This window comes from Bos grunniens, chromosome 29, assembly GCF_055505025.1.
Source record: "Bos grunniens cultivar Pamir isolate PY7600 chromosome 29, Bosgru_T2T1.0, whole genome shotgun sequence".
NCBI lineage: Eukaryota > Metazoa > Chordata > Mammalia > Artiodactyla > Bovidae > Bos > Bos grunniens.
This window is the reverse complement of record NC_141193.1, coordinates 43,267,725-43,287,792: the sequence shown is the minus strand read 5'-3', so window position 1 is coordinate 43,287,792 and position 20,068 is coordinate 43,267,725. Positions and strand designations below refer to the sequence as shown.

Below are 20,068 nucleotides of genomic sequence, written 5' to 3'. Positions count from 1 at the left end.
ATTTTTAAAAAATAAAAATCCGAGACCCAATTACATGCTATGTTGGGGGCCGGCGTGAGGCACTCCGCCCATGGCAAAGGTCATGAGGAAGGAGGCTCGACATACGCAAAGGCGGGATCGAGCCTCAGGAGTCCCCCTGGAAATTCTCGAGCATCTACCCCCATAACCAGAGCCTGCCTACTTTACTACTTTGGGCTCTCCCCTACACCTCTGACTTTACAGGGGGCTGTCCCCCACCACCTCTTTTGGAGAAGGAGTTAACTTAGAGCTCCAGTTAATAATAATTCCTGGGCGTGATAGGAGTGTTTCAACCTACAAACTCCTCTGAAGGTTCTCTAGCCTGCCTGACAGGCTTGTCCGGCCACATGTGATTGCTCACAGCCTCCCAACCGTGAGAGGCACGAGATGCTTTAAACCTTCTAAAAACAGGTTCCTTAGAAAAGTTAGAAAACTATTAGTATAAGTATAATGGGCTGATTAGAAATTGTATTGGTGAAGGGTTTTTCATTTGTTGAGCCAATGTTTGTTGCTAAGACTCCACATCCCCTGCCCTTACACACATTAATGAATATATAGAAGAAATAAGTATTAACCTTTGATATAAATCACATTAGACCTTAGGCTAAGTAAATTCTTTCCTTAACTAAAACCCACTACACCCTCACCCTATAGGAATGTAACTTTATTTGGGTGGCATCTGTTTTAAGAATAATCACCCCTGGAGAAATAAGTGTCCTGGTTGACTGACCACTGTCACAAGGAGAGGGTCATAAATTGTCAGCAGGCCCCCTGGCCAGAAGATGATGTAACACCCCTAAGACCTCTGTACACATTTGTATGAAGCACCTGATTTTGACAAAAGTCAGGACTGCTGACCCCACGTGATTTTTGCATAACATCTCAGTGTATAAAAGTAGACTCTGGAAAATAAAGAATTGGGATTAGTTTCTCGAAAGACTGGTCTCCCCATGTCTCTCTCTCTCTCTCACTCTGGCTTAGTCTCCATCTGGAGCGCGGAACCCACCATGCTTACTAATTATACCTGGGCTTCTAAGATCTGACAGGGGAGGCCTCAGTGTCTCCTCTCCTTCGGGAGAACGGAAGGATGCCTGTGGCCTATGTAAGTGGTGCAAACTTCTTGTCTTGAAGTTTTATTGGTCTCCCGCGTAAACCAAGCTACTCAGCCTCTTTTCTCCACTGAATTTTCCTACTGAGCTATCCTTATTCTATTACTCTTTATATCTTTAATTAATATCTAATTGAAGCTATTGTATCCTGATCCTCGCAGATGCCGTCCCCGCTTCAAATACACTGGATCAGCCGGGGCTGGACCCCGGCAATGCTATCCACAAAAATCACATTTCAAATATAAAACTAAGGGATTTGAAATTAACTGGAAAGAAATTCAATACAATGCAAGCACTACAACACGGCTGGAGTGGTTATAGCAATACCAAATAAAACACAATTCAGAGCAAAGGGAATTATCTAAGCTATAGAGAAACATCTTATATTGATAACAAGTTCAATTTATCATTGAAGAAATGACAACCATAAATGTGTATACACCAAACTGACAGCATTAAAGTAAGAACCAGACAAATCCAGAACCAGAGAAGGGTGATTTTAATACCTTTCTCTCAGTAAATAATAAAACTAGACAAAAAATTTAGTAACAATATAGGTTGGTAGTTTTCAACAAAGGGGGGATTTATCCCATAGGGATAATTGTACTCATCTCACATGCTAGTAACCTAATGCTCAAAATTCTCCAAGCCAGGCTTCAACAGTACGTGAATCATGAACTTCCAGATGTTCAAGCCGGATTTAGAAAATGCAGAGGAGCCAGATATCAAATTGCCAACATCGGTTGGATCAGCAAAAAACAAAAGAGTTCCAGAAAAATATCCACTTCTGCTTTATTGACTATGCCAAAGCCTTTGACTGTGTGGATCACAATCAACTGGAAAAGTCTTAAAGAAAGGAATACCAGACTACCTGACTTGCCTCTTGAGAAATCTGTATGCAGGTCAGGAAGCAACAGTTAGAACTGGACATGAAACAACAGACTGGTTCCAAATCGGGAAAGGAGTACCTCAAGGCTGTATATTGTAACCTTGCTTATTTAACTTATATACAGAGTACATCATGAGAAACACTGGGCTGGAGGAAGCACAAGCTGGAATCAAGATTGCCGGGAGAAATATCAATAACCTCAGATATGCAGATGACACCATCCTCATGGCAGAAAGTGAAGAGGAACTGAAGAGCCTCTTGATGAAAGTGAAAGAGAAGAGTGAAAAAGTTGGCTTAAAACTCAAATATTCAGAAAGCTAAGATCATGGCATCCAGTCCCATCACTTCATGGCAAACAGATGGGGAAACAATGGAAACAGTGACAGACTTTATTTTCTTGGGCTTCAAAATCACTGCAGATGGTGACTGCAACCAAGAAATTAAAAGACACTTGCTCCTTGGAAGAAAAGTTATGATGAACCTAGACAGCATATTAAAAAGCAGAGACATCACTTTGCCAACAAAGGTCCGTCTAGTCAAAGGTATGGTTTTTCCAGTAGTCATGTATGGATGTGAGAGTTGGACTATAAAGAAAGCTGAGTGCTGAAGAATTGATGCTTTTGAACTGTGGTATTGGAGAAGACTTGAGAGTCCCTTGGACTGCAAGGAGATCCAACCAGTCCATCCTGAAGAAGATCAGTCCTGAACATTCATTGGAGGGAGTGATGCTGAAGCTGAAACTCCAATACTTTGGCCACCTGATGTGAAGAACTGACTCATTTGAAAAGACCCTGATGCTGGGAAAGATTGAAGGCGGGAGGAAAAGGGGACGACAGAGGATGAGATGGCTAGATGGCATCACCGACTCAATGGACATGAGTTTGAATAAGCTACAGGAGTTGGTGATGGGCAGGGAGGCCTGGCGTGCTGCAGTCTGTGGGGTTGCAGAGTCGGACACGACTGAGTGACTGAACTGAACTGATCCCATGGGGACATGTTTCCTATGGAAACATTATTTGTTGTCCCAATTTGGTAGGGAGGGGAAGGGAGTGCCAATGGTATGTATGAATACAATACACAGAACAGTCCTCTCCCAAACAAAGAATTATCTGGCCCAAAACAAGTCAATAGTGCCAGGATTGAAAACCCATCCTAGATATGATAAACTATGTCAATTTGACCTCGTTGATATTCTTAAAATGCTAGAAACAGGCTAAAATAAAGCACAAAAACCCACATGATCATATCAATGGATCCAGGAAAGACATTTGACAAAATGCTATACCCATTCATGATCAAGGCTCTCACAAAACGAGGAATACATCTGAACTTCCTAAACTTGATAAAAAGTATCTTAAAAAAACACCCTACAGGTAACATCATACGTAAAGGTGAAAGACTGAATTCCTTCCCCTAAGATCAGGAACAAGGGAAGGATGTACCAACACAATAAAAGGAAATAAAAGGTATATAGACTGGAAAGCAAAGAATAAAATTGTCCCTATTTGCAACAATATTATTTTCAATGTAAAAAATCTCAAGGAATATACAGAAAAACTTATTAGAACTAACAAGTAAATTCTACAAGAACCCAAGAATCAAGATCACATTCAAAAACTCAATACATTTCCATGTATAGCAACATGTGAAAAACGATACTAAAAATACAGTATGCCCCTACCTCACATCACAGACAAAAATTAACTTAAAATGGATCAAAGACTGAAATATGAAAATTAAAACTATAAAACTCTTAAAAGAAAACATAGAGACAATCTTTGTGACCTTAGATTTGATAATGGGCTTCTTAAATATGACACAAAAATACAAGAATAGAATAAAATATATAAATTGGACTTCCTCAAAATCTAAAATGTATGTTCTTCAAATGACATGATCAAGAATATAAAAAACAAGGCACTGAATGGGAGAAAGTATTTACAAGTCCTATATCTCATAATGGCTTTTATTTAGAATAACTAAAGAATGATTACAAATTAATAATAAAAAGATAAATAACCCAATAAAAAGCAGTTAAAGGATCTAAACAGGCATTTTTCCAAAGAAGATCTACAAACAGCTAGTAGGTACATGAAAAGTTGCTCAATACCAATAGTCATCTGGGAAATGCAAACCTAAACCACACCTTAAATACTACTTCACTCTCTAAGGAGAAGGCAATGGCAACCCACTCCAGTACTCTTGCCTGGAAAATCCCATGGACGGAGGAGCCTGGTAGGCTGCAGTCCGTGGGTCGCAAAGAGTCAGACACAACTGAGCGACTTCACTTCCACTTTTCACTTTCATGCATTGGAGAAGGAAATGGCAACCCACTCCAGTGTTCTTGCCTGGAGAATCCCAGGGACGCGGGAGCCTGGTGGGCTGCCGTCTATGGGGTCGCACAGGGTCGAATACAACTGAAGCAATTTAGCAGCAGCAGCAGGGAGACCATAATCAGAAAGCATATAATTACAAGTGTTAGTCACAACGTGAAGTAATTAGACTCGTTACTCTGCTGGAGAGGAGGAACAATGGTATAATAAACACTTTGGCAGTTCCTCAAATGATGAAGCGTAGTTACCATGAACTGAAGTGAAGTCGCTCAGTTGTATCTGACTCTGCAACCCCATGGACTGTAGCCTACAAGGCTCTTCTGTCCATGGGATTTTCCAGGCAAGAATACTGGAGTGGGTTGCCATTTCCTTCTCCACGGGATCTTCCCGACCCAGGGATCGAACCCAGTCTCCCACATTGCAGGCAGACGCTTTACCGTCTGAGCCACCAGGGAAGCCCAGTTACCATGAGCCAGCAATAACAAAGAGGCCTCTCCATTTTAAGCTCTCCACTAAATAATTTTTATATCAAAGAAGAAAAACAAACTAAAATTACAGAATTTCTAGAAAATTATGATTATGTAAATACAACATATCAGAATCTATATATAATCAAAGAGGAAAATTCATAGCCTTAAATACTTATATCAATAGAACTTAAAGAATGAAAATAAATAAAGCCCCAAACAAAAAAGATATTTATTATAAAAGGAAAGAAAATTAGCAAAAAAAAAAAAAAAGGAAGGAAAAAAAATGACAGCAAGAAATGAGTTAGAAAACCAAAAAACAGAACTAATAAATGATTCATTGAAAAGCAAAATCAACAAAATTAGTAGCTAGCAATAATACAAAATAAATGAGTTGAGAAATAACAATTGAAAACAGAAAATTCAATCAAATCATATCGGACTATTTTGCATGAGCTTCATGCTAATAAATATAAAAATCTTTATAAATGGATAATTTGGGGGAAATGGAAAATTTTTAAGAGATGGATAACTTTCTGTTAGAGACAGAATTGAGTGAGTTTAAGCAGATCAGTTTCCACAGAGGAAACAACTTCTTAAGAACTACCATGCCCAAAAGAGTCACCACGGCCAGGAGGGCTCACAGAGGATCAGACTAAATCCTCAAAGGCCAGAAAATTCACTGCTACTTAAATTACACCAGAGTAAGGGGAAAAACAACAAAATTTATAAAACATTTTATAAAGTAAATGTGACAGTGACACTAAAATGGATAAAGAATACACAAACATATAACACACACAAGTAGCCATCTCACAATAATGATGTCTTAGTGATGTCAGGATCAACTGAGCTTTATTCCAGCAAAGCAGAGATTATGGAATATCCGGAAATCCATTCATCTAATTCATCATCAATAACAATTCATTGGAAAGATCTGCTGATTACCACTTTAATCACATATTCAAACTTAGAACTACTCAGAAGTTTGGGCCTCCGGATGGCGTCAGTATCATCTATGAAGTAAACTCTTACCAAGAATATTTAATTCGAATCTAATCAAAGATTTTGATTGAACTTCAAGTTCACAGGAAATACCATTTAAACAATTCTGTGAGGAAAAATTTCTGACAAAATCATAAATGATTTTACAAACAACAAGATAACTGGCTTGGTCATATCAATAAGTCACTGCCATGGAGGATAAAAGTGGGATGGATGATTAACCAAGATCAAGAGAAAATAAAGAAACAGAACACCGTCCATCAACTTTGACGAGATTTCGGTTCAAAAAAGCCAGCTATGAAGTATTTTAGGACAGTATGGGCAAGACAGCAGCTGGGAATGACTGCTAATTTTCTTATGTGTGATAATAGTGCTAGAATTATGTAGGAAAGTATTCTTATTTTAGAATATTTTGAAATTATATTTCCAAAAACCAATATTTGTATTTATAAACTGATCAAGAAATTACAATCACCAGAAAAATACTCTCATTACTTATAGGGGAGAAAATAATAAAAGTACTTAACACAACACAGTTACCATGTGTCAGACACTCTTCTAAGCACTTTTCACATAACTAACTCATTTAATTCTCTGAACAACTATATGAGTACTTAATCACTATCTCCATTTTTCAGGTAAGAAATAAGCCATAGAAGTCACCCAATAAGTGGCAGAGCTAGTCTCCCGAGTCAGATAATATAGGTCCAGTATCCACACTTATTTAGTGACTACTCTGTACTCTCCTCTTGGGTGGGGTAACCTATATTCCTGAGCAATGTTTTTGTTTAGTCTCTTAGTCGTGTCTGACTCTTGTGTGTCCCCATGGATTGTAGCCCACCAGGCTCCTCTGTCCATGGGATTTCCTAGGCAAGGTTACTGGAGTAGGTTGCCATTTTCTCCTCCAGGGCATCTTCCCAACCCAGGGATCAAACCCATGTCACAGCATCTCATGCATTGCAGGAGAATTCTTTACCACTGAGCCACCAGGGAAGCTCATGTTCCTAGCAATACTGACTTGATTTTGCTGGGGTTATAAAACCCTTTGATTTTAGTAATTTTACTAATCCAAAAGCATGATCAGAGAATCACAAAAAGTTAGATATTATTACATTTACAAAAATGCATTAAAATGGCCTCAGGTAGTTTAGGGCTTCCCTGCTGGCTCAGTGGTAAAATAATCCACCTGCCAACGCAGGAAACTTGGGTTCAATCTCTGGGTCAAGAAGATCCCCTGGAGAATGAAATGGCAACCCACTCCAGTATCCTTGCCTGGGAAATCCCATGGACAGAGGAGCCTGGCGGGTTACAGTTCAGAGGGTCGCAGAGAGTCAGACACGACTTAGTGACTTAAAAATAATAAGTAGTTTAGGTAAATATTTAGTTATATAACAAGATCTATCTATATTCTTACTAGAGGATCGGTGATTATAACAAATATCTTCATCAGCTGAAAGATGACCCCGTCTTGATTAACACATGACACTATCTTGATTATCTGGGATAAAGGTGGAATCAAAGCAGGTCTCAGCAGTAAAAATAAATATTCTTGAGATGGCAAAAATTATTTTATGCCAAATGTCTAACTTCAACAGTTTATTTGACTGAAAAACTTACATAACATTTGTAGTATTTTGCAGAAACCGTATTATTCCACATGGAACATTTTCAAATTGATAACAAAAATCTTAAAAATAATAACTGACTTAATAGAGGTAATGAGTCTAAAGCAAATTACAAATCTAGATGAATAAAGAAAATTATTGTTTATGTTCTTAGGTGTGATAATGGTATTGTGGTTACAGAAAAGATCTTTAGCTGGAACTTATGCATGTCATGCTTTAGTTTGGCACATTAGAGGACGCTCTAGATTTATAGTAAACAAAGACTATGGGTATTTTACTGTATAATGTCAATCTTCTTTTTCATAGGCTTAAAAACATTAATAAGTATAAAATCAAATTTTCCATCAAATATTTGCAAGATTGAAAAATATATGTGGAAATAATTCTCCTCCCTGGACCACAACAAACACTAAGCAAAAAACAAAAGCAAAACTCTAATTTGGGTGAGAATGGTTCTACTAAACACGTAGATATGCAAATTTTTACCTGCTTTTTCTCTCAACTAGAATGGCCACATAAGATGCTGGCAAAGCGGCACCAAAGCCGGGACTCCATAAGTAGAATTTTCCAAGTATCTTCCTGAAATTGAAATTTGGAAGGATTAAACAAAATTTCTTGTTGGTCACTGCAGTTATTACACACAGGAGTTCCCCTTCCCAGTTCACCCTCTGTCTAGGTGTCCCACAGCAAATCAAATTCAACAGGACCAGAGCCAAGCTCATTCTTCTTCTCCCCAGGCTCCATGAACTTGCTCTTCCTTGTCTTTTCCTAGGTTAATGACATCAACAACTACTTATTCACCTAAGTGTGGCATTTGGAGACATCCTTGGCTTCTCTGTCTTCCATACATGAAATCATCCACTTAAGTATTTCCATATACAATTTATCTCTCAAATTCCTCTCCAACCTACTGCCTTTGCCTCAGTCAAGTCCCTCACCACCTCTTCTTCAGGCTACTACAACAGCAACTACAACAGCAAACTAATAGGTATCTCTCCTTGCAGTCATTTAATCTGTTATATTCATTCAGACATTCCCTGGACCCAATACTGTTCACTCTGCAAAACCCTCTAGGTTCTCAGTTTCCTCATCTATCAAATGGGAATAAATATATTACCTATCTCATACATAATTGCTAAGATGGCCACATGGGATCCTTCCCAGCACCATGCATGGCACAAAGGAAACACTGAGAAAACATTAGCTATTGTTACCAGTATTACTATTATTATCACTACTACATTTTTTTCAGCTTTTATTGGTGTATAATTGATTTACCATAGCGTGTTAGTTTCATGTGTATAGCAAAGTGATTCAGTTAAATATATATTTTTTTCAGATTCTTTTCCCTTATAGGTTATTATTAACACAAAATATTGAGTAGAGTTCCCTTGCTATCACAGTAGGTCCCTTGTTGGTTACCTATCTTATATACAGTAGTGTGTATATGCTAATCCCAGAGTCCTAATTTACTCCTCACCTTTCCCCTTTCATAAATTTGTTAGTTCTATGTCTGTGGGTCTCTTTCTGTTTTGTGTATAAGTTCATTATATCTTTTTTTTTTACTACTTCTATTTTTTAACACATGATAAATATTCAACAAATGTCTCTCTTTTGCTTCTACAACCCTGGATAAGTTTTTCTTACATCACTTACTAAAATATTTTATATCTTTTAGTTATATATGTATACAAAGCTTTTCTTTTACTAGAATACATCATTTGAAAGAAAGAATCTGCAAAGTGTCTCACTATGGTGTTTCACTACAAATAGCCATTAACTTCTTGGGTTTTCAAAGAGAAAATAAAAAGAAGTCTGGAGATACTAGGAAATTCTTTTTTCCTTTCAAAGACGATATATTCCTAAGAAGGGGAGAAACAAAAAAATAATAAGAAAGTATCTGAACAATGGTGCTCAACTGCTAAATGATGTATTATAGGAAAAAATATTTGCTATATACATACAGATAAGGATCAAGAATCACAGATAAAATTATCTTTTCAACTGAAGCTTAGCTTTAAAAAATTAGAAAATTTACAAATAACATAGGTATTTCTGCAATGGGCATCAGAAACTTTCTGCCTGAGAAAAGTGGAGGTGGTTCTCCCTCTAATAAAATCGACAAATGGCTTAATAAATTATTGAATGTAAGAATTAAAGGAAAATAACTCAGTGACTCAGGTATAGAAAGAACATAGATGTTATCTTATAATTAGTATTTAATGTTTTCACAACTTAACCAAAGGGTTCACATAACATAAATATGCTTCAAGAACAATTTATTATTATTATTATGTCTAATTATCGTACAACTCTATTTTTAGAGTTTTAACAAGTATTAGAAACTTTCCAGAGACTACATGATAAAGAGTTTCTTGCACAGATTATTCAGGTCAATTTAAAGGCATGATTTATTTACTCAATAGTATAAATTATATCAATTATTTTCTGCGCAATTTAAAAGTTTATAAATGTTATTGTTCTTAAGGAAAAAGAATCTATGAAAGACACCTGGAAATTATATTTCTACCTGCAGAATTACTTTGGCAATACTAAGTGGGTAACATAATATTAATAGAATGTGAAGTATTTCAATTTGACAAATTAAATAACTAGTTTGCGTTGTTTGAAAGATAAAAAGTAAATATCTACTAAATATGTTAGGTACATCACAATACCAAAAACTGAATTCTAACTGCATATATACAGCATGAAGCATGTGAAACAGATAATGCACTGAATCAAGACCAAAAGTTTCATCAGTAGGATATGCCAGGAGTTTCATAGATAAACACAAGCATTTTATGGTCCTTTTGAAGTCCGTTCACTACATATGGACCCAAGCTATATCATGGACAGTTGCTTTGAATTTCAAATCTATAAAACTGAAAAGTTAAGAAATCCTCATTAACAACGCAGTAAATACAGTGGGCCCCAGAAAATACATGATGCATTAAAGCACTTTTGTTCCATAATCACAGCAGTGATTTGAAGTTTACATCACATGTTAGGCCAAACGGTCACAACTCCTGGTTTTACAAGCTTTCTTTGAGATAAATAAATGCCATGTCCCAGAGAGAAAAAAATAAACAAGGAGTGACCTGCACAACATTTATATAAACATCAGTTTGTTTCTATTTCAATAAAGGAAATTTGCATTAATCTCCAGTGGTTATTATGAGTACCAACCTTAAAATGCAAAAGAAAGCCATAAACAAGGCCCCATTAGCAGTCAGAAATGAAGCAGACTGTAGGATCTCAGGGAGCAGTTTGTGTAAATAATAGTCTAATTTTCGTTTCCGGAGAATTGCTGCAATCTGAAAAGAAAAAGGGTCTTTTGTTTAATCCAACCAACTTTTCCCACTTAAGTTAGCTCTTATGTGGAAGATACTGAAATAATAGTATATATTTACAAATTAAAGTAAAAACCCAGGTATTTTATAGCTCTTTCTATGAAAATTCAATTTTCAGGACAGAAAGAAGACACTTTAGTTTATTGAAGGTATAATAGGTAAAGGGCCACAATGTGGATCAATCACATGATAAGTAACCTGCAAATTTGAGATAAATATTTATAGTGCCTTATGCTCAAATTTCTCCAAGCCAGGCTTCAGCAATACGTGAACCGTGAACTTCCTGATGTTCAAGCTGGTTTTAGAAAAGGCAGAGGAACCAGAGATCAAATTGCCAACATCCGCTGGATCATGGAAAAAGCAAGAGAGTTCCAGAAAAACATCTATTTCTGCTTTATTGACTATGCCAAAGCCTTTGACTGTGTGGATCACAACAAACTGTGGAAAATTCTGAAAGAGATGGGAATCCCAGACCACCTGACCTGCCTCTTGAGAAATCTGTATGCAGGTCAGGAAGCAACAGTTAGAACTGGACATGGAACAACAGACTGGTTCCAAATGGGAAAAGGAGTTCGTCAAGGCTGTATATTGTCACCCTGTTTATTTAACTTATATGCAGAGTACATCATGAGAAACGCTGGACTGGAAGAAACACAAGCTGGAATCAAGATTGCCGGGAGAAATATCAATCACCTCAGATATGCAGATGACACCACCCTTATGGCAGAAAGTGAAGAGGAACTAAAGAGCCTCTTGATGAAAGTGAAAGTGGAGAGTGAAAAAGTTGGCTTAACGCTCAACATTCAGAAAACGAAGATCATGGCATCCGGTCCCATCACTTCATGGGAAATAGACGGGGAAACAGTGGAAACGGTGCCAGACTTTATTCTTCTGGGCTCTAAAATCACTACAGATAGTGACTGCAGCCATGAAAAGGCGCTTACTCCTTGGAAGGAAAGTTATGACCAACCTAGATAGCATATTCAAAAGCAGAGACATTACTTTGCCAACAAAGGTCCATCTAGTCAAGGCTATGGTTTTTCCTGTGGTCATGTATGGATGTGAGAGTTGGACTGTGAAGAAGGCTGAGTGCCAAAGAATTGATGCTTTTGAACTGTGGTGTTAGAGAAGACTCTTGAGAGTCCCTTGGACTGCAAGGAGATCCAACCAGTCCATTCTAAAGGAGATCAGCCCTGGGATTTCTTTGGAAGGAATGATGCTGAAGCTGAAACTCCAGTACTTTGGCCACCTCATGTGAAGAGCTAACTCATTAGAAAAGACTCTGATGCTGGGAGGGATTGGGGGCAGGAGGAGAAGGGGACGACAGAGGATGAGATGGCTGGATGGCATCACTGACTCAATGGACATGAGTCTGAGTGAACTCCGGGAGTTGGTGATGGACAGGGAGGCCTGGCGTGCTGTGATTCATGGGGTCGCAAAGAGTCGGACACGACTGAGTGACTGAACTGAACTGAAAAAGTTTTAAACTGAAAAATAAGATATATTTTTAAACAGACAAAAAAGTGAAGTTCAATTCAAATAGAAATTGAATGCTAAACAAAACTGCATTACAGATATTATCAACCTGAATATTAGAGAATTTCAGTGACAAAAACTAGAAACTGATAAAAACCATTCATTCAGTTTCATTGAAAAGGGAATACGAGCTAGATCAGAGGCATTCTCACAGGTACCATGAAGAAATGCTGTTCTATCAAGGTGAAACAATATGATCAAAGGAACAAAAGATGACAGAATTAGGGAATGAGGGAGGGAATTTAAGAAAGGGCAAGACAGACTTGAGAAAAGGAAGACCAGAGAAGCCTGCATTCACTCCTCACCATTCTGGGCAGAACACTTACCCTGTGCTAAGGGAAATCTAACGGCCTCTTCTCAATTCTTTTCTTATTCTACCCCTTAGAAGCTTCTGATAATCTACTTCACTCAATTATACAAACTGCTATTAAGAAGTAAGCCATATACAGGAAACACAATGGTGAGTCAGATCTAATTCTTGCCTGCAAGGAACATAAAAACTTGATAGAGAAACAGACATATAAACAATTAATGACAATATGGCAGTGTGTTAAATGCTAGACTAGAAGAAGAAGAAACTGCTACAGAACTACTATTAGAACACGACCAAAACGGAGATGGGACTGGGCAGACAATAATATCTGGAAGATGGATCTTGGCAAATAGGTAAAATGTTGACAGAAGAGAAGTTTCTATGGCCTCTGTGACTGCAGTCTTCTCATTCTCCCATTATATCTCTAAATGCTATTCCTTTGTTAGCATTTCTTCCTCAGATAGCTACTCCTTCTGTATATGTTCCCTCCCACAGCATCATCTATCATATCAAAGTAGAAATTCCAATATAACCCTAACATTTCCACTAAATTCTTAATTCATACTTCAAATGTCTATTGGACATGTCAATAAAGATGTACCAGAGACATCCAAAAAAAATCAGCCTGTCCAAAGCGGAACTTCTTGTGTTTCCTCAAAATGCTTTTACTTTTGAGTTTCCAACCTCAGGTAATAGTGTCACATTCACCTAATTACATAATTAAGGAACAAAATGTTGGTGTTATTTTCAATTACTCCCTAGATCCTCAACCATCTCCTCAGTTCTAATGGTCTTCTACTATCTTCAGGGGTTAGAAAGTAGTCTCTTTCATTTTAGACTTTTGGCACCCGGTCCCATCACTTCATGGGAAATAGATGAGGAAACAATGGAAACAGTAGCTGACTTTATCTTTTGGGGCTCCAAAATCACTGTAGATGGTAAGTGCTGCCATGAAACTAAAAGACGCTTACTCCTTGGAAGGAAAGTTATGACCAACCTAGATAGCATATTCAAAAGCAGAAACATTACTTGGCCAACAAAGGTCTGTTTAGTCAAGGCTATGGTTTTTCCAGTAGTCATATATGGATGTGAGAGTTGGACTATAAAGAAAGCTGAGCACCGAAGATTTGATGCTTTTGAACTGTGGTGTTGGAGAAGACTCTTGAGAGTCCATTGGACTGCAAGGAGATCCAACCAGTCCCTCCTAAAGGAGATCAGTCTTGGGTGTTCATTGGAAGCACTGATGTTGAAGCTGAAACTCCAACACTTTGGCCAGCTGATGCGCAGAACTGACTCATTCGAAAAGACCCTGATGTTGGGAAAAATTGAGGGCAGGAGGAGAAGGGGACGACAGAGGATGAGATGGTTGGATAGCATCACCGACTCAATGGGCATCAGTTTGGGTAAACTCCAGGAGTTGGTGATGGACAGGGAGGCCACTTGCTGCGGTTCGTGGGGTTGCAAAGAGCTGGACACAACTGAGCGACTGAACTGAACTGATGGGCAGAATATGGTATGCTGTTTCATACTCAAGTAGTTACATAAAAAATTTCTTCTGTTCCTGGAAACACACATAACATCTCTTATAACACAAGTGTCCCTATAACCCGATTGTCTAGTAAACATAACTCCCAAGCAATTTACATACACATACACACACACACACACACACACACATACACACACACCTCCTAGAACTAATAAAGGAGTTGAGCAAGGGCATACGATACAAGCTAAACATACAAAACTTACTGGTATTTCTATACAAGACTAATGAATACATATGTGGACCCCCAAATTAAAAATACAACAGCATTTATAACTCCTTAGAAACTGAAACACTTAGGGGAAAATCCATAACACCTGTGTAGGACTTATATGCTGAAAGTTACCCAATGCTGATGTTAGAAATCAAGAACATATAAATAAATATTCATAGACAGAAAGACTCAATATCGAAAAACATCAGTTCTGCCCCAAAGTGATACATAGGTTTAACACAATTCCTATTACAACCTCAGAAAAAGTTTTGGAGAGGTTGAGAAGATTATTCTGAAACCTACATAGAAAAGCAAAGGAACTATAAAAGCTAAAATAGCGTTGAAAAAGAGAATGAAGTGAGAGGAATGAGTCTATGCAATTTCAAGACATATCATACAGCTACAGCAATGGTTTTGCGATACTGGCAGAGGGACTGACAAATAGATTAATGAAACAGAATAGAGAACCTAGATACAGACACACATAAATATATCCAGCTGATTTTTGACAAGATACATATGCAATTCCACAGAAGAAAAATAGCTTTTTTAGCAAAGGGTACTGGAGTAAAAAGAGCTCCATAGGCAAAAGAAAAAAAAATTAACTTCAAAGTCTCATAGTTTATACAAAAATTCAAACTATCAGAGACATAAATGTAAAATATAAAACTACAAAACTTTTGAGAGGAAAAAAATCAGAGAAAATCTTAGAGATCTAAGTCTAGGCAAAAGCACAATCCATAAAAGGAAAAACTATAAATTATACCTCAAAATTAAAACTTTTTCTCTGTGAAAGACCTGTTAGAAGATAAAAAGCCAAGGTACAGAATGGGAGAAGATACTTGTAAACTACAGACCTAGTGAAGGACTAGTATGTAGAATATAAAAGAAAATCTCAAAATTCAACAGTGAAAAAATAAATGACCCAATTAGAAAATACAAATGATATGAACAGATGTTCACCAAAGAGAATATGCAACATCAGTCATTAAGGAAAAGCAAATTAAAACCACAACAAGCTATCACTAAAGAACTGCCAGAATAATTAAGTTTAAAAATACTGAAAACACCAAATGCTGGCAAGAATGCGGAGAAATTGGATCTCTTGTGCATTGTCAGAAGGAATGTGAAATAGCAGAAGCATTCTAAACAACAGTTTGACAGTTTCTTTAGAAACTAAGCAAGCAACTATCATATGACTCAGCAACTGCAGTCTCGGATGTTTACCCTAGAAAAATGAAAATGTTCACCCCAAATTACAACAGCTTTGTTCGTAACAGTCAATAAATGGAAACAACCCATATGTCCTTTAAGAGGTAAATGGTTTAAAAACTGAGTTGTATCCACACTATGGGTTACCATTCAGCAATAAAAAGAAATAAGTTGGTGATACATGACACAATATTGATGAATTTCCAGAGAACTGTGCTAAGTGAAAAAAGCCAATCACCAAAGACTACATATATATAATTTCATTTATATAACATACATGGAATGACAAATTTATAGAAATGAAGAATAAATCAGTGATGACCAGGAGTTAAGAAGAGGTGGCTAAGGGGGAGGAAGTAGGTAATGCTATAAAAGGGCACCATGAGGGATCCTTGTGGTGATAGAAATGTCCTGTATATGACTATACTACTATGCTACGTTTGGTCTCCAAGTCAGTCTGACTCTTTCTGACCCCGTGAATGGTAGCCCTCCAGTCTCCTCTGTCCATGGGATTATCCCAGCAAGAATACTGGAGTGGGCTGCATTTCCTCCTCCAGGGGATCTTCCCAATCCAGGGATCAAATCTGTGTCTCCTGCACTGCAGGTAGCTTCTTTACCACTGAGCCACCAGACACTATATCAAGGCAGTTATTTAGGTTCTGTTATTTTACTATCATTTTGCAGGATGCTACCACTGGGAGAAACCAGAAAAAGTGTACAGAGAATCTATTATTTCTTCCAACTACTTGAAAAGAAAGTTAGTTGCTCAGTTGTGTCCGACTCTTTGCAACCCCATGAACTGTAGCCCACCAGGCTCCCCCTGTACAGTCCATGGAATTTTCCAGGCCAGAATACTGGAGTGGGTAGCCTTTCCCTTCTCCAGGGAATCTTCCCAACCCAGGGGTCAATCCAAGGTCTCCCACATTGCAGGTGGATTCTTTATCTGCTGAGACACAAGGAAAGCCCTCCAACAACTTAAGAATCTACCATGATCTCAAAATTAAAAGTTCAGTGAAAAAAGCAGTCATCCACATGGCCAACGGGCATATGAAATATGCTCAGCATCACCAGTCATCAGAAAACTGTACAGTGAAATACCACTACACACACACGCACCAGAATGTCTACAACAAGGAGAAACGGCAATGCAAAGCACTGTCAGGAATGAAGTAGCTGGAACTTCACACACTGCTGACGGGAATGTAAAACTGCATACTTACTTCAGAAAACTATCATTATCTAATGAAACTAAATGTACTCTTACCCTATGATCTGGCAATTTCACCCCTAGGAATATAACCAAGAGAAATAACTGCTTATTTCCACCAAAAGTTATATTCATAACATTAAAAAAAAAAATACCACAAAACACCTAAATGTCCATCAGCAGTAAGGTAGATAAACTGTACATATTTGCAACACTGGTAGATCAAACTAACAGTACACTGTGAGAAAAAGGAATAATCTGACACAATACCAGGGGAAATAATCTAAGACCTTATCAACACTGTGCTTTAACTCAGAGCTTTCAACCAGGATTTTCATGTGGCCAAAATACTGATCCGCGCATCAGTCTGGGTAGCCAGGCCAGGACTCAGGTAACAGAGCAACGTGATAACCGTCTCAGTTTTCCCTAGTATGCCACACAATTGTTATCATTTACTAGATAGGGAAACAAGGGAAACAGTGAGAGACTTTATTTTGAGGGGCTCCAAAATCACTGCAGATGGTGACTGCAGCCAAGCAATTGGAGAACGCTTGCTCCTTGGAAGAAAAGTTATGACCAACCTAGATAGCACATTAAAAAAGCAGAGACATTACTTTGCCAATAAAGGTCTGTCTAGACAAACCTATCATTTTTCCAGTAGTCATGTATGGATGTGAGAGTTGGACTATAAATATAAAGAAAGCTGAGCACCGAAGAATTGATGCTTTTGAACTGTGGTGTTGGAAAAGACTCTTGAGAGTCCCTTGGACTGCAAGGAGATCCAACCAGTCCATCCTAAAGGAGGTCAGTCCTGAATATTCATTGGAGGGAGTGATGCTGAAGCTAAAACTCTAATACTTCGGCCACCTGATGTGAAGAACTGACTCACTAGAAAAGACCCTGATGCCGGGAAAGATTGAAGGCGGGAGGAGAAGGGGACAACAGAGGATGAGATGGTTGGATGCCATCACTGACTCAATGAACATGAGGTTGAGTAAACTCTGGGAATTGGTGATGGACAGGGAAGCCTAGTGCGCTGCAGTCTATGGGGTCACAAAGAGTCAGACACAACTGAGCAACTGAACTGAACTGTGTATGCTACAGTATGAAAAAGTTTAGAAGCACTGATCTAAACAAATAACATAACAGTAATTGTACTAGCCATGTGGGAATTATAAGGGTACATGCACATGTGTATAAAATTATCAGACACCATCAGATACCTTTACAAACATCACATTTTATAGCAAAATAATGCTGCAGTGTTCATATACTTAGATAAAGTAATTCCACAGTAGTAAATTCCTTATCGGGACTTGCCTGGTGGCTCAGACGGTAAAGCGTCTGCCTACAATGTGGGAGACCGGGGTTCAGTGCCTGAATCAAGAAGGTCTCCTGGAGAAGGAAATGGCAACCCACTCCAGTATTCTTGCCTGGAAAATCCTACAGACGGTGGAACCTGGTAGGCTACAGTCCATGGGGTCGCAAACAGTCGGACATGACTGAGCAACTTCACTTCTTTCACTTTCAAATTCCTTACCAATTTTCCAAATATGCATACAAATACTCAGCTCAACAAAGTACATAATAACACTATGATTAAAATGTATACTTCTATTTGTTTATTTATATTGATATAAATTTTGAAGACTAATGACCAGGAAAAAAAACAATCAAAATATATACAGCAATAAGACAGACTACAAAACAATATTTTCTAATGAACATATGAACCAAATACCAGAACATTATGCATTGGGTTATCTTTGAAAGGCTATTAACAGATTATTTTCATCTTTTTGTTTGGGGTACTTCCTAGACATTCTGCAACCAACATGCTACATTTAAAAAACTGGTAGGAAGGGAACAAGTATGAGAAAGAGGGGATTATAGGAAAAGATCTGAATAGAGAATAGAAATATTCAGCATGACAGAGTATAAAATAATTAGGAGATACAATTTTTACTCTAGTTTTACAACTAACAATTTCTATGAAGGCTACTTATTTCAATGCTCTTTAGACTTCATCTTCCTCATTTATTAAATAAAGAGGCTGACTTACATGAAACAAGAGTGACATCAATAAGATGGCAGAATAGCAGTTTCTAGCACTCATCTCCTTGCAGAATCATCAATTTGAACAAATATCCCCATGCAAAATTACCTTCATAAGAGCTAAAGATTCCAGGTGAGAAATTAAAGCACCCAGGTGATATATAGAAATAAGAAAAGATGCATTGAAGAGGGTATCAAAGACAGTATCATATTACTCACATCACCCCACCTCCAACCCCAGGCAACACAGCATGCAGAGAGCCACCCACCAAGGAGGAAGAAGAGTGAAGTGTGCACCCAACATCGCCACAAACCCCAGCTCCACACCTGCCAAGTAACATCAGGCACCAGGCCAGGCCACACAGATCAAGGACTCAGCTGTGCCTCCATCGACTCAGACTCTAGGCCCATCCCGATGCCAGGTCAAACCCCAAGAAACCAGGCTCCAGGTATACCCCAGGAACGCAGGTTTCAGGCCCCAATCTGAAGTCTCAAATACCAGGCGTGCTGAGGGAGACTCAAGTATAAGGTACATAGCAGTGAACTCAGGTTTCAAGCCCACCCCCAGACACCAGAGTAGCCTGCCGAAGACTCCAGCAGCAAACCCACTCACAGACTCCACCAAATGGCTTTCACTGCAGAAGCCAAAGACTGGAAGAGGTGCTTACATCTTCAATTGCACACATACCAAAACAAGGCTACGGTAACAATGAATGTTCAGGAAAATAAGACGTCAAAAGAGGAACAAAATAAAGCACCAGTTACTAACCCTAAAGAAATGGAGATCAATGAACTGCCAGCCAAGGAATTCAGAATAGTTGTCTTAAAGAACTGCAGTGAGCTCTAAAGGAACACAGATAGACAATTAAAACCAAAATCGGGAAAGCAATTCATAACAAAAATGAGAAGTTAAACAAGAGACAGAGAGAAGGAAGGGAGGGAGGGAAGTAGGAAAGAAGGAAGGGAGGAATTCTGGAATTAAAAAACAGTGACTAGATTTGACCAAGCCACAGGAAAAGAAAACCAGTGAGCTCAAGATAGATCATTTGAAATTACACAGGCAAAAGAACAAAAAGAAAAACAATTGACAGAGAAGGAAGATAGCCTGAGAATTATGGGATGCCATCAAAAGAAATTATGTATACATTGAGGAATCCCAGAGTAAGAAAGAGAAAGGGTCAGAAAG

General features: G+C 38.1%; 1 protein-coding gene across 2 annotated transcripts in view; it reads right to left on the bottom strand.

Moving 5' to 3' along the window:
- TMEM135 (transmembrane protein 135) overlaps positions 1-20,068 on the bottom strand; it is a 308,335-nt gene that overhangs the window by 229,385 nt on the left and 58,882 nt on the right. For both annotated transcript variants that reach the window (XM_086383032.1, XM_086383033.1), the window contains exons 2-3: positions 10,636-10,763; positions 7,933-8,025 (exon numbers count right to left, since the gene is read on the bottom strand). In XM_086383032.1, the coding sequence (XP_086239158.1) occupies positions 7,933-8,025; positions 10,636-10,763 (221 nt within the window). The remainder of the gene's footprint in view (positions 1-7,932; positions 8,026-10,635; positions 10,764-20,068) is intronic.